This window comes from Mobula hypostoma, chromosome 28, assembly GCF_963921235.1.
Source record: "Mobula hypostoma chromosome 28, sMobHyp1.1, whole genome shotgun sequence".
Taxonomy (NCBI): domain Eukaryota; kingdom Metazoa; phylum Chordata; class Chondrichthyes; order Myliobatiformes; family Myliobatidae; genus Mobula; species Mobula hypostoma.
In genome coordinates, this window is record NC_086124.1 from 34,492,443 (window position 1) to 34,506,086 (window position 13,644).

The 13,644-nt window shown below is 53.6% G+C and overlaps 1 protein-coding gene across 1 annotated transcript; it reads left to right on the forward strand.

Moving 5' to 3' along the window:
* Window positions 1-5,136: 5,136 nt before the first annotated feature.
* Window positions 5,137-12,928, forward strand: LOC134338813 (peripheral myelin protein 22-like). The gene is made up of 5 exons (XM_063034888.1): window positions 5,137-5,178; window positions 6,643-6,739; window positions 8,005-8,116; window positions 9,451-9,591; window positions 10,798-12,928. Exons 2-5 carry the CDS (start codon window positions 6,662-6,664, stop codon window positions 10,959-10,961), a joined length of 495 nt encoding a protein of 164 aa, XP_062890958.1. The 5' UTR covers window positions 5,137-5,178; window positions 6,643-6,661; the 3' UTR covers window positions 10,962-12,928.
* Window positions 12,929-13,644: the final 716 nt, after the last annotated feature.

Consider the following 13,644-nt stretch of genomic DNA (forward strand, 5'->3'; position numbering starts at 1 on the left):
TGTGTATGGGGAACGGAGGGAGATGGACATTGAATATGGGGAACGGAGAGAGATGGACATTGTGTACAGGGAATGGAATGAGATGGACATTGTGTATGGGGAATGGAGGGAGATGGACATTGTGTATGGGGAATGGAAGGAGATGGACATTGTGTATGGGGAATGGAGGGAGATGGACATTGTGTACGAGGAATGGAGGGATATGGACATTGTGTATGGGGAATGGAGGGAGATGGACATTGTGTATGGGGAACGGAGGGAGATAGACATTGTGTATGGGGAATGGAGGGAGATGGACATTGTGTACTGGGAACGGAGGGAGATGGACATTGTGTACGGGGAATGGAGGGAGATGGACATTGTGTATGGAGAATGGAGGGAGATGGACATTGAGTACGGGGAATGGAGGGAGATGGACATTGTGTACTGGGAATGGAGGGAGATGGACATTGTGTATGGGGAAAGGAGGGAGATGGACATTGTGTATGGGGAACGGAGGGAGATGGACATTGCGTATGGGGAATGGAGGGAGATGGACATTGTGTACGGTAACGGAGGGTGATGGACATTGAGTACGGGGAACGGAGGGAGATGGACATTGTGTACAGGGAATGGAGGGAGATGGACATTGTGTACGGGGAATGGAGGGAGATGGACATTGAGTACGGGGAATGGAGGGAGATGGACATTGAGTATGGGGAATGGAGAGAGATGGACATTGTGTATGGGGAATGGAGGGAGATGGAGATTGTGCATGGAGAATGGAGGGAGATGGACATTGTGTATGGGGAATGGAGGGAGATGGAGATTGTGTATGGAGAATGGAAGGAGATGGACATGGTGTATGGGGAATGGAGGGAGATGGACATTGTGTACGGGGAACGGAGGGAGATGGACATTGCGTATGGGGAATGGAGGAAGATGGACATTGTGTACGGTAACGGAGGGTGATGGACATTGAGTACGGGGAATGGAGGGAGATGGACATTGTGTACAGGGAACGGAGGGAGATGGACATTGTGTACAGGGAATGGAGGGAGATGGACATTGTGTACAGGGAACAGAGGGAGATGGACATTGTGTACAGGGAATGGAGGGAGATGGACATTGTGTACGGGGAATGGAGGGAGATGGACATTGAGTATGGGGAATGGAGGGAGATGGACATTGAGTACGGGGAATGGAGTGAGATGGACATTGTGTATGGAGAATGGAGGGAGATGGACATTGAGTACGGGGAACTGAGGGAGATGGACATTGTGTACGGGGAATGGAGGGAGATGGACATTGTGTATGGGGAACGGAGGGAGATGGACATTGTGTACAGGGAATGGAGGGAGATGGACATTGTGTACTGGGAATGGAGGGTGATGGACATTGTGTACTGGGAGTGGAGGGAGATGGTCACTGTGCACGGGGAATGGAGGGAGATGGACTCTTTACCGTGAAAGCAGGGTGATCGACAACTGGTAGGCAGAAATGTTTAGTTTAATTGGGCTCTTTATTGAGCACAGACATTGTGTGTTTGTCCTGTTCTGGTGCTCTACTACTCTACACTCTATTGTGTATGTTCGATGTTTGTGTCCAGGATAGGACAGTGTAAAGGGAGCTTCACTCTATGTCGGACTCTGGGAGTGTGTGATGGGAGGGTGTGGAGGGAGCTTCACTCTGTGTCTGACCCCGGGAGTGTGTGATGGGACGGTGTGGAGGGAGATTCACTCTGTGTCTGACCCCGGGAGTGTGTGCTGGGACGGTGTGGAGGGAGTTTCACTCTGTGTCTGACCCCGGGAGTGTGTGATGGGACGGTGTGGAGGGAGCTTCACTCTGTGTCTGACCCCGGGAGTGTGTGATGGGATGGTTGTGAGGGAGCTTCACTCTGTGTCTGACCCCGGGAGCGTGTGATGGGACGGTGTGGAGGGAGTTTCACTCTGTGTCTGACCCCGGGAGTGTGTGATGGGACGGTGTGGAGGGAGCTTCACTCTGTGTCTGACCCCGGGAGTGTGTGATGGGATGGTATGGAGGGAGATTCATTCTGTGTCTGACCCCGGGAGTGTGTGATGGGACGGTGTGGAGGGAGCTTCACTCTGTGTCTGACCCAGGGAGTGTGTGATGAGGCGGTGTGGAGGGAGATTCACTCTGTGTCTGACCCCGGGAGTGTGTGATGGGACGGTGTGGAGGGAGCTTCACTCTGTGTCTGACCCAGGGAGTGTGTGATGAGGCGGTGTGGAGGGAGATTCACTCTGTGTCTGACCCCGGGAGTGTGTGATGGGACGGTGTGGAGGGAGATTCACTCTGTGTCTGACCCCGGGAGTGTGTGATGGGACGGTGTGGAGGGAGCTTCACTCTGTGTATGAAACCAGAATGCGTGTGTGGGCTTTCAGACAGGAGGTCAGGATATCTCGGGGAACTTTCCCAGTCTCCGTAATGACTCCTGCCAGTGTTGGATCATTCAAAAGAATCCGGAATCCCTGGCTCCACCAGACCGACCTTCTCCCACTCTGTCTCTGTCCAGGACGAGCTGCTGACTTCCAGCGGGATGAAGCCAGTTCATGGGATTTTGTCCGGCCCAGATCTGGGGGCACGGAATGCTGTCACTCAGTGCAGTGACCTGGACACGAGGTGGGGGGAGGAATGTTGTGCAGGGTCGTCAATTCACACCACCCCCTGCGGCATGTTATATGTTAAATGTCCTTTGATCCTGCCTGCACTGGTGGTGGAATTCTGGGATTCTCATCCCACCCTCCGCCAGCAGTTCCGCTGAGGATGGGGCTGGGTCCCAGAGACGATCATGGCTGCCTCTGTATCCAATCAATTCAGGCTCCTGTCAAAGAATATTCCCACAGCTCGGAATATCACCTCTCCCAGGGTCTGACTGCAGAATATTCCACGGTTCCGATTCCTAACACAGAGTATCGTCTGCTTCCAGTGCCCCAGAATGGATGACCCCTGAACTGAATACTTCTTGACCCACTGTGTTGGGGTTTCACTTCCTGTGACCCAGGGGCTTGTTGCAGTCTCTAAATCTTTTATAAATCTGAAAATCCCTGTGCTTTTTAAAATGTTTTAAGAATTACTTGTCTAATATTAAACCCGTTTCATTAAAAATAAAACGAACTGTGTTTACGCGGCTTTGTATCTTGTCTTTGGGAGAGAGGGGCAGACCCAAAATGCAAGTAGTGGCCAGCGGCTCGTCGTCGTGGCTATCCCTCAAGGTCGAGGATGAGGGTCCTCATTCTGAAGAAGTGGCCCACAGAGCGAAGTCGCCTGTGTGTGTATTTGTTTAACGTGTACTTGATGTTGCTCTCCAAGAAGCACACGATAACTTCACAAATCAACCAACTGATTCCAATGACATGGAAACCACGACCATTGGAGCTGATGGATTTGTTGCAGCCTTCATCCGCCTTCACAGCCGTTGAGTTTGAAGTAACTTCGTCCGCCTGTTCCACCGTTGAGGTCTTGGTTGGATTGTTCTCTGTCAGGGACCTCACCCTCGACCTTACCACCATGGGTGACCCTACCAGGAGCATAGCTCCAGACCGCATCGCTCTCGGGATCTCAGGACCACACAAGCTTCTCCACCACGACAAGGTGACAATCCAGGGAGGAGGGCCAATGGCTACACACTCTACAAAGTCACCTACTCACCGCAACAGTCCAAACGGCGCCAACAGGGGGCAAAGAAAACTTACCAAGATGTTGCCGGGACTGGAGGCCCTAAGTTATAAGGAAAGATTGAATAGGTTTAGACTTTAGTCCCTGGATTGAGGGACATTTGGTAGAGGTAGGCACAATGATGAGGGATCTACAGAGGGTAAAAGCAAGCAGACTTTCCCCACTGAGGTCGGGTGCGACTGGAACCAGGGGCCGTGGGTTAAGGGTGAAAGGTGAAAAGTTTAAGTGGAACACGAGGGGAAACTTCCTCCTTCAGTGGCGCACGTGTTACGGTTTCAGAAAAGTTTGGCTAGGTACATGGATGGCAGGGCGATGGTCCTGGTGTGGGTTGATATCACAGCAATAAGCAGTCAATGTTTTGGGATGAAAGAGAAATGGTAACAGACTCCCTCACACACTGTCCCCTACTAACACATACACACCAGTTGGTTCCCTGTCAAAGAGGTTTAACCCTCTCTCACACACCGTTCCCCATTAACACACACACACACACACACACACACACACACACACACACAACAGTCTGTTCCCTGTTGGACAGGTTTAACCATCTCACACACACTCACACACACACACTCCTCTGACCCAAGGCTGGTTCTCTGACCTACTGACATTATTTCCCTCCTCCCATTGTTCTCCAGTGTCTAAACTTAGTCTGGTCGAGACAGGGTGGTTAAAAATACCCCAGCGGCAGTGGGCGAGAGAGAGGGAGGGAGGGGGGAATATGTGTCCAGCAGGGTGGGGTGTGCGGGAGTGACGATGTGGTAGATGGACGGGAGGGAGGGAGACAGAGAGAGTGTAGGGAGGGCAGTAGAGAGTGTGGGGGGGGGGGAGAATGAGAGAGAGAGTGACTGTGTGTGTGTGTGTATGAGAGAGAGTCACAATTCCCCACAATACAGGCACAGACCTTTTAGCCCTGTGTCTGTGCTAGCCATTGACACATTTCCTCTCAGTCAATCCCTCTTCCATCTCTCTGCCTTTGTCCTCTCCCCATCTATCTCTCCATCACTATTCTCTGAGCAAATATCCATTCCCAATCTTTCTCCCCCTCTTTGCCCACACAAACACCCTCCCATCCCCACTGACCCTCCCCTCTCTTCCCCCTTCCCTTTCTCATCCCCTCTGACCCTCCCCTACTCAAACCTCCTCCTCCCCTTCCCCCTCCCATCCCCTCTCATGCCTCCTCTTCTCACCCTTCCCCTCCTATTCCCTGGGTCTACCCCTGCAACACCCCTCTGACCTATCCCCCTCTCCCTCTCTCCCCTCTTTCTCTCCCTCTGTCTCCTCTCCCTGCCCTCTCAGTTTCTCCCAGCCCTCCATCTCTGTGCAGTACGTGCCTGGGGCCGGGTGGAGTGTCTCCGTGCAGGATTAATCCACACACCCAGTCCCAGAGGCGGATGTGTGTGTGTGGGTTGGCACAGTGACGGATTCCCCACCTCCCCTCCCCTCCGCTCGGTATATCAGGCAGGACGTGTGCCCACAGCAGTCAGTCCCGGAGTGAGGGTGAGAGAGAGAGGAGAGAGGGAAAGAGAGGAGGGGGGAAGGGGAAGAAAGAGAGGAGGTAAGGGGAGAAAGGGGGGAGAGAGGGGAGAAAGGGGAGAGGGGGAGAGAGAGGAGGGGAAGGGGAGAAAGGGGGGAGAGAGGGGAGAAAGGGGAGAGGGGGAGAGAGAGGAGGGGAAGGGGAGAAAGGGGGGAGAGAGGGGAGAAAGGGGAGAGGGGGAGAGAGAGGAGGGGAAGGGGAGAAAGGGGAGAGGGGGAGAAAGGGGGAGAGGGGAGAGAGAGGAGGGGGAAAGGGAGAAAGGGGGAGAGGGGAGAGAGAGGAGGGGAAGGGGAGAAAGGGGTAGGGGGGAGAAAGGGAGAGAGGGGGAGAGAGAGGAGGGGGAAAGGGAGAAAGGGGGAGGGGGAGAAAGGGAGGAGAGAGGAGAGGAGGGGGAAGGGGAGAAAAGAGGGAGGGGGAGAGAGAGGAGGGGAAGGGGAGAAAGGAGGGAGAGGGGGAGAGAGAGGAGGGGGAAGGGGAGAAAGGAGGGAGGGGGAGAGGGAGGAGGGGGAAGGGGGAGAAAGAGAGGAGGGAAGGGGAGAAAGGGGGAGGGAAGAGGAGAGAGAGGAGGAGGGGAAGAAGGGGAGGGAGGAGGGGAGAAGGGGAGGGAGGAGGGGGAGAAGGGGAGGGAGAGGAGGGGGAGAAGGGGAGGGAGAGGAGGGGAAAAAGGGGAGGGAGAGGAGGGGAAGAAGGGGAGAGGGAGGAGGGGAAGAAGGGGAGGAGGAGGGGAAGAAGGGGAGGGAGAGGAGGGGAAGAAGGGGAGGGAGAGGAGGGGAGGAGGGGAGGGAGAGGAGGGGGAGAAGGGGAGGGAGAGGGGGAAGGAGGGGAGAGAGGAGGGGAGGGAGAGGAGGGGAAGAAGGGCAGAGGGAGGAGGGGAAGAAGGGGAGAGGGAGGAGGGGAGAGGGAGAGAGATAGTGTGTGAGTGAGGTCAAACATGAGAGAAAGAAAGGGGAACATAGAGAAATAGAGAGAGACGCATACACACAGAGGAAGGGAGAGACAGACAGGGAGGGAGTGAAAGAGACAGAGACAGATAGAGCGACAGGGAGACAAAAAGAGAGGCGAGGTAAGGAAGTGACAGAGGAAAGGAGAGTTGACAGTAGAGGGTTTGGGGGAGAGTGAACTGAACAAAGGGGCATTGGATCAGGAGAGGGGGAGGAAGATGGGGAGGGAAAGGTAGGAGAGGGAAGAAAGAAGGAGATAATAGAGGAGAGGGGCAGTGCGAGAGAGAAGGGAGTCAGAAGAACAGACTGGCCAAGGGAGGGGGGAGAGGCAGAGAGAGAGATGTACAGTTACAGAGAGGGAGAAGGATGGAGGGTTACAGAGGGAGAGAAAGGGGTGATTGGCCCACAGGAGTTGAGGGGTACAGGAGGCTGCTGTGGGGTGAATGGGATCAGATGCCCCCCTCTCACTGTGTGATGTTTCAACAGCAGCCTCTCAATCCCCAGGATGCATCTACTCCTGCCCTCTCTGCTCCTTTTCCACATCGTCATCCTGGTGATACTGTATACGGCCACAATCAGCAATGTAAGCATCAGACATAGTGGAGAGAGATTCACTGTGTGTCTGACCCCGGGAGTGTGTGATGGGACAGTGTGGAGGGATATTCACTGTGTGTCTGACCCCGGGAGTGTGTGATGGGACGGTGTGGAGGGATATTCACTGTGTGTCTGACCCCGGGAGTGTGTGATGGGACGGTGTGGAGAGAGATTCACTGTGTGTCTGACCCCGGGAGTGTGTGATGGGACGGTGTGGAGGGAGATTCACTGTGTGTCTGACCCCGGGAGTGTGTGATGGGACGGTGTGGAGGGAGATTCACTGTGTGTCTGACCCCGGGAGTGTGTGATGGGACGGTGTGGAGGGAGCTTCACTGTGTGTCTGACCCCGGGAGTGTGTGATGGGACGGTGTGGAGGGAGCTTCACTGTGTGTCTGACCCCGGGAGTGTGTGATGGGACGGTGTGGAGGGAGCTTCACTCAGTGTCTGACCCCGGGAGTGTGTGATGGGACGGTGTGGAGGGAGATTCACTCTGTGTCTGACCCCGGGAGTGTGTGATGGGACGGTGTGGAGGGAGCTTCACTGTGTGTCTGACCCCAGGAGTGTGTGATGGGACGGTGTGGAGGGAGCTTCACTCTGTGTCTGACCCCGGGAGTGTGTGATGGGACGGTGTGGAGGGAGATTCACTGTGTGTCTGACCCCGGGTGTGTGTGATGGGACGGTGTGGAGGGAGATTCACTGTGTGTCTGACCCCGGGAGTGTGTGATGGGACGGTGTGGAGGGAGATTCACTGTGTGTCTGACCCCGGGAGTGTGTGATGGGACGGTGTGGAGGGAGATTCACTGTGTGTCTGACCCCGGGAGTGTGTGATGGGACGGTGTGGAGGGAGATTCACTGTGTGTCTTACCCCGGGAGTGTGTGATGGGACGGTGTGGAGGGAGATTCACTGTGTGTCTGACCCCGGGAGTGTGTGATGGGACGGTGTGGAGGGAGATTCACTGTGTGTCTGACCCCGGGAGTGTGTGATGGGACGGTGAGGAGGGAGATTCACTGTGTGTCTGACCCCGGGAGTGTGTGATGGGACGGTGTGGAGGGAGCTTCACTCTGTGTCTGACCCCGGGAGTGTGTGATGGGACGGTGTGGAGGGAGATTCACTCTGTTTCTGACCCCGGGAGTGTATGATGGGACGGTGTGGAGGGAGCTTCACTCTGTGTCTGACCCCGGGAGTGTGTGACAGGACAGTGTGGAGGGAGTTTCACTCTGTGAACTGACAGACTTCTCCCTTCTCCCGAAAAGGCATGGTTCCACTTTCACGATGGCAATGTCTCCAGTCTCTGGTACCACTGTGCATACAGCGAGAAAGAATCGGCGGGGGCCTGCAGCACCACCAAGCACTCCACAGGTGAAGGTGAGCCTGGAGCCCCTCCACTCCTCTGACCTGTGGGAAAGGGAATTGTCGGATTTACTCTTCTGCTCCCCTTCCCCATCCTGGGGCAGACCTGACCCTCAAAATTGGAGTGCAAGGATATCAAAAATTGTGACAAACTTGTCCACACCAAGGGGATGCAGAACGGAGAAGTGAGAGGCAGTCCGTGAGTGTGAGTGTGTGAGTGTGCGTGTGTAAATATATGTGTGTGTCTGTCTGTCTGTCTGTCTGTGTGAAAGAGAGAATGTGAGTGTGTGTGTGCGTGTATGTGTGTGTAAGTGTGAGAGTGTGTGAGAGTGTAAGTGTGTGTGTGAGAGAGTATGTAAATGAGTGAGTGTGTGTATGTAAGAGAGAGCGTGTGTATCAGTGTGTGTGTGTTTGTGAGAGAGAGTGTGTATGTGTGTGAGAGTGTACATATGTGTGTGTATGTGTGTGAGATAGTGTGTGTGTATATGTGTGAGGGTGTGTGTGTGAGTGTGCATATGTATGTGTAAGAGTGTGTATGTGTGTGAGTGTGCGTATTTGTATGTGTGTGTGTGTGTGTGTGTGTGTGTGTGTGTGTGTGTGTGTAAGACTGTGAGAGAGAGTATTGGTTGAGAGTGTGTGAAGCTCTCTCTTGAAAATGTTTAACCCTCTCACACACCATTCCCCATTAACACATCCAGAAGATTAAGATCAGTGGGACCCGCAGTGAATTGCAGTGAAAAGTCACCCGTTTGAATTCAGAATGGGCTTGCCCATAGAAGGCAGACTTATTGCGACTTATTCTGGCTGACGGTTGACGTGTGAAGTGGAAACGTGGACAGATGGGTTCGTAAGTTCACAGAAGGACACGAGGACACAGTGGGATAGGAGTTGGTTACAGATCTGGGTGGAGATGTGGATGGTGTACAAGATTGCCTTAGGACGCAGTGGGACAGAGATCGGTTACAGATCTGGGTGGAGATGTGGATGGTGTAGAAGATTGCCCAAGAAAACAGTGGTTCAGCAGGTTCAGGAACAGTTATTACCCCTCAACCATCAGGTTATCTGAACCGGTGTGGATAACTTCACTCGCCTCAACTCTGCACTGGTTCCACAACTCTCAAGGTCTCTACACCTCATACAATACTGTTGTCAGTGTTAATTTCTGCACTGTGTCTTTCTTCTTTTTCAAATTGGTTGTTTGCCTGTCTTGTTTGTGCTATACATTTCATTGACTCTATGGTATTGCTTTGTCCTACTGTGATTGCCCAGAAGAAAATGAATCTCAGCGGTGTATATGGTGACATTTGCTGTGTGTGCTTTGATAATAATTTGCTCTGCACTTTGATCAGAGTGGCTAGGCGCAGTGCAAGGCTCGATGGTCCTCGCCTGCCTCTTCTGCAGTGCCTCCTTCCTGATCTTCGCCTGTCAACTCTACGGCCTCAGGAAAGGCAGCCTCTTCTACCTCACCGGCATCTTCCAGATCTTTGCAGGTGAGAGGGGAGCATAATGCACCCACAACGGCCCTGTCCACCTCACCGGCTTCCTGTAGGCTCGCTCGTCGCTCCCTCCCTGCCATAAGCTGCCTCATCTCCGACAAATGTCTCTCCATTCTCTCGTAAGCTTCCTCACCATTCTGAATGACCTCTCGCATGCTCCCTCACTCCTGATGGCTCCATACAATCCCTCACCACTTCATACGTTCCCTCGCCCCAATCTATGTTCAATCTCAGCTCCATATGCTCCCTCTTCCCTCGAATACTCCCTCGCCACTCTACACACTCCCTTCTATCTGGTATGTGATATCTGGCTGAAGCGTACCCTTGCTGTTTGTACAGACCCTCACAGCTCCTGATGCTCCATCTCTATTCTGTACTCTTCCTCTGTTCCATACGCTTCCTCACTCATTGTATGCTTCCTCATTCTGGTCATATGCTCCCTCACTGTTCCATACGCTCCCTCACTCCTTGTATGCTTCCTCATTCTGGTCATATGCTCCCTCACTGTTCCATACGCTCCCTCATTCCTTGTATGCTTCCTCATTCTGGTCATATGCTCCCTCACTCCTTGTATGCTTCCTCATTCTGGTCATATGCTCCCTCACTCCTTGTATGCTTCCTCATTCTGGTCATATGCTCTCTTACTGCTCCACACGCTCCCTCACTGTTCAATACGCTCCCTCACTCGTATGCTTCCTCATTCTTGTCATATTCTTCCTTACTACGCCACACGCTCCCTCACTGTTCATATGCCTCCTCACTGCAAACTCTCTATAATGTACACTCCCTCACTCTCCACAGATCCTCCCTCACAGCCTGTCACTCTCTCTCCCTCCTTCATCAGCTCCTTCCCTGCCCCATCATTCCCATGGATGCTCCCTCACTCACCCTCAGCATTTCTCTCAAATACGGCCTCCACTCCTTCATGCTCCATATGTGATCCCTCACACCTGCCCTAAACTTCCTCCCTTCTTAAACATTGTTCCTACCCACGTCTTCCCTCCCCAAACTTTCCCTCCTCTCCTTCCCTCCCCAATCTCCCTCTCCTCCATCCTCTCACTCACTCTCTCGCCTCCCTCCCAGTTCAGAGACATTCAGTCGACCACCCCTCCCTTCTCATCACTCCACTCTCCCTCCATGTCCAGAGTCCCTCACTACCCCTCCCCTCTGAAATAACCTCCATCTCCCTCTCTCCCTCAGGTCTCTGTACAGCCTCAGCCTCCTTGATGTACACCCTCCATGTAGAGGAGATCCATCACACAGCTGAGGGAGTCTTTGGCTACAGCTACGCACTCTCCTGGGTGGGCTGCCCCCTTACCCTGGCCAGTGGGATAATGTACCTCCACCTTCGCAAGCTGGAGTGAGTGAGGGACAGGAGAGGAGTGCAAGGGGATGGGGGACCCAGGTCGTGAGAGAGTGCCTCAGTATCCAGGCAGAAGAATGGGGGGGTGGGGGGCAGATCTCTTCAAATCTATCAAATATTGCAAGGCCGAGATAGAGTGGATGTGGAGAGGACGTATCCTATGGTGGGCGAGTCTCGGATGGGAGGGCACAGCCTCAGCGTACAGGGACGTCCGTATAGAACCGAGATGGAGGGGAAATTCTTTAGCCACAGGGAGACTGAATTTGTGGAATTCGTTGCTACAGACAGCTGTGCAGGCCGAGTCATTGGGTATATTTAAAGCAGGGGCTGATAGGTTCTCGACTAGTAAGGACGTCAAAGAATACGGTGAGAAGGCAGGAAATGGGGTTGAGAGGGATAATAAATCAGCCATGATGGAATGGTGGTACAGACTCAACGGACAGAATGGCCTCATTCTGCTCTTGTGTCTTATGGTCTCATCAGGAACGCTAGGGGCATTTTAATCAGCTGAGGAAGGTGGGCTAAGGAATGGCAAATGCAGTTTAATTGTGATCAGTGTGAGGGGTTGCGTTTTGGGAAGACAATCCAGGGCAGGATTTTCAAAGTGACCGTGGGGACCCTGGGGAGTGTTATAGAACAGAGGGACCCTGGGGTACAGGGACATGGTTCCCTGAAAGTGGAGTCACAGGTAGACAGGGACCCCGGGGAGTGTTGTAGAACAGAGGGACCCAAGGGTACAGGGACATGGTTCCCTGAAAAGTGGAGTCACAGGTAGACAGGGACCCCGGGAAGTGTTGCAGAACAGAGGGACCCTGGGGTACGGGGACATGGTTCCCTGAAAGTGGAGTCACAGGTAGACAGGGACCCTGGGGAGTGTTGTAGAACAGAGGGACCCTGGGGTACGGGGACATGGTTCCCTGAAAGTGGAGTCACAGGTAGACAGGGCAGTGAAGAAGATGTTTGCCACGCTGGCCTTCATCAGTCAGGGCACTGAGTACAGGAGTTGGGATGTTATGTTATAGTTGTACAAGACGTTGGTGAGGCCGCACTTGGAGTATTGTGTTCAGTCCTGGTCACCCTGCCATACGAAAGATGCCATTGAGCTGGAAAGGGTGCAGAGGAGATTTACGAGGATGTTGCTGGGACTCGAGGGACTGAGTTATGGAGAGAGGTTGGACAGGTTGGGACTTTATTCCTCAGAGTGTAGGAGACTGAGGGGTGACCTTACAGAGGTGTATAAAACCACGAGGGACACAGATAGGGTGAATGTGCACAGACTTTTTCCCCAGGGTTGGGCAATCAAGAACCAGAGGGCACAGGTTTAAGGTGAGAGGGGGGAGAGATTTAATAGGGACCTGTTTCACCCAGAGGGTGGTCCGTCTATGGGACAAGCTGCCAGAGGAAGTGGTTGAGGCTGGAACATTAACGACATTTAAAAGGCACTTGGACAGATACACGGAGGCGTAGGGGCAGACTGCAGGACATTGGGTGTAACTGGGTGGGCAGTGTGGGGCGGTGAAGACAGGACAGGTCGTAGGGACTGTGTACGCTGGGAGGGGGAAGGGTTTTACAGACGAGGGCGGGACACAGTCAGCCAGCATGAACTGGACAATCAGAATGGCCTGATTCTGTGCACCCAGAGCCAGCAACCTCCCCAGAACGTCAGATCCATCCGTCTTCCTCGCCAACCGCAAACCTGCCTCGGTTTTCGGACGGGACCAGTACAATGTGAATGCGCCTTGCTCTGCTCCGATTCCACTGGTCAGGAGCACCCCCCCCCCCACCAGTGGATTGGAACATAACCTCGCCCCCCCTTCCCCCACACTGTGTTCCCCAACCCTCACCCTCACCCCCTGTACGTATTTCAACTCTCTGGTCAAGACTCGATGGGCCAAATAGCCTAATTCTGTTCCTATATCCTATGGTCTCACGCCATGTCACCTTGCTAAACACTTGACTTAATAAATAAAAGAGGCAAATAAAAGTCCAACTGCGTTGATTCTCGATTAATTTCTTGTTCCCAGTCTCCCCTGCTGATGGAGAGGGAATCTCCTGGCAAAGACACATTGTGCTCAGGTGTGGGGGTGGGAGACAGTTAATCAAGGACCCTGAACAGCCTTGGAGGATGCAATGACGGGTTAAAGTCCACAGGAAGTGCTGGAGGAGAGCGGTAGGCAGCTTATAGATTAGTCACGAGAGAGTGAGCGAGACAGAGGGAGGTAGAGAGAGGCGGTAGAGGGAGGGGAGAAGGGAGCAAGGGGAAGAGAGAGGGAGAGGGAAAGTGAGGGAAGAGAGTAGGGAATAGGGAGAGAGAAGGAAAGAGAAATAGAGAGGTTGGGTTAAAGGAAGGGTGTGTGGAGAGAAAGAGGGAGGGGAGAAATAGGTGGGTGAGAGAATGGAGCTGGATAGGAGGAGGGAGAAAGAAAGGCAGAGAGAGGAGAAGAGGACAAGGTAAAGGGAGGGAGGGAAAGAGGGTGAATGCTGAGAGGGAAGGGGTGAGGAACCAAGTGGGAAGGAATGGAGTGGAGACTAGGTTTGGAGAGAGAGGAGGGAGAGGTAGAGGGGGTGAAATAGGGAGAGGGGAGAGATAAAGTATGAGGGAGGGAGAGAGGGGCAGCAATTCACGAGCAGTCTTGCGGATTTTGGCGAGGGTGCACCACCCTCCACACCTCCCACTCGTTCTG

What these genes read in the sequence shown, in the direction of transcription:
- LOC134338813 (XM_063034888.1), top strand. Translation starts at nt 6,662, where the DNA reads ATGCATCTACTCCTGCCCTCTCTGCTCCTTTTCCACATCGTCATCCTG. An exon ending in ATACGGCCACAATCAGCAAT is followed by an intron (nt 6,740 to 8,004) that starts GTAAGCATCAGA and finishes TCTCCCGAAAAG; the next exon opens with GCATGGTTCCACTTTCACGA. An exon ending in CATCTTCCAGATCTTTGCAG is followed by an intron (nt 9,592 to 10,797) that starts GTGAGAGGGGAG and finishes TCTCTCCCTCAG; the next exon opens with GTCTCTGTACAGCCTCAGCC.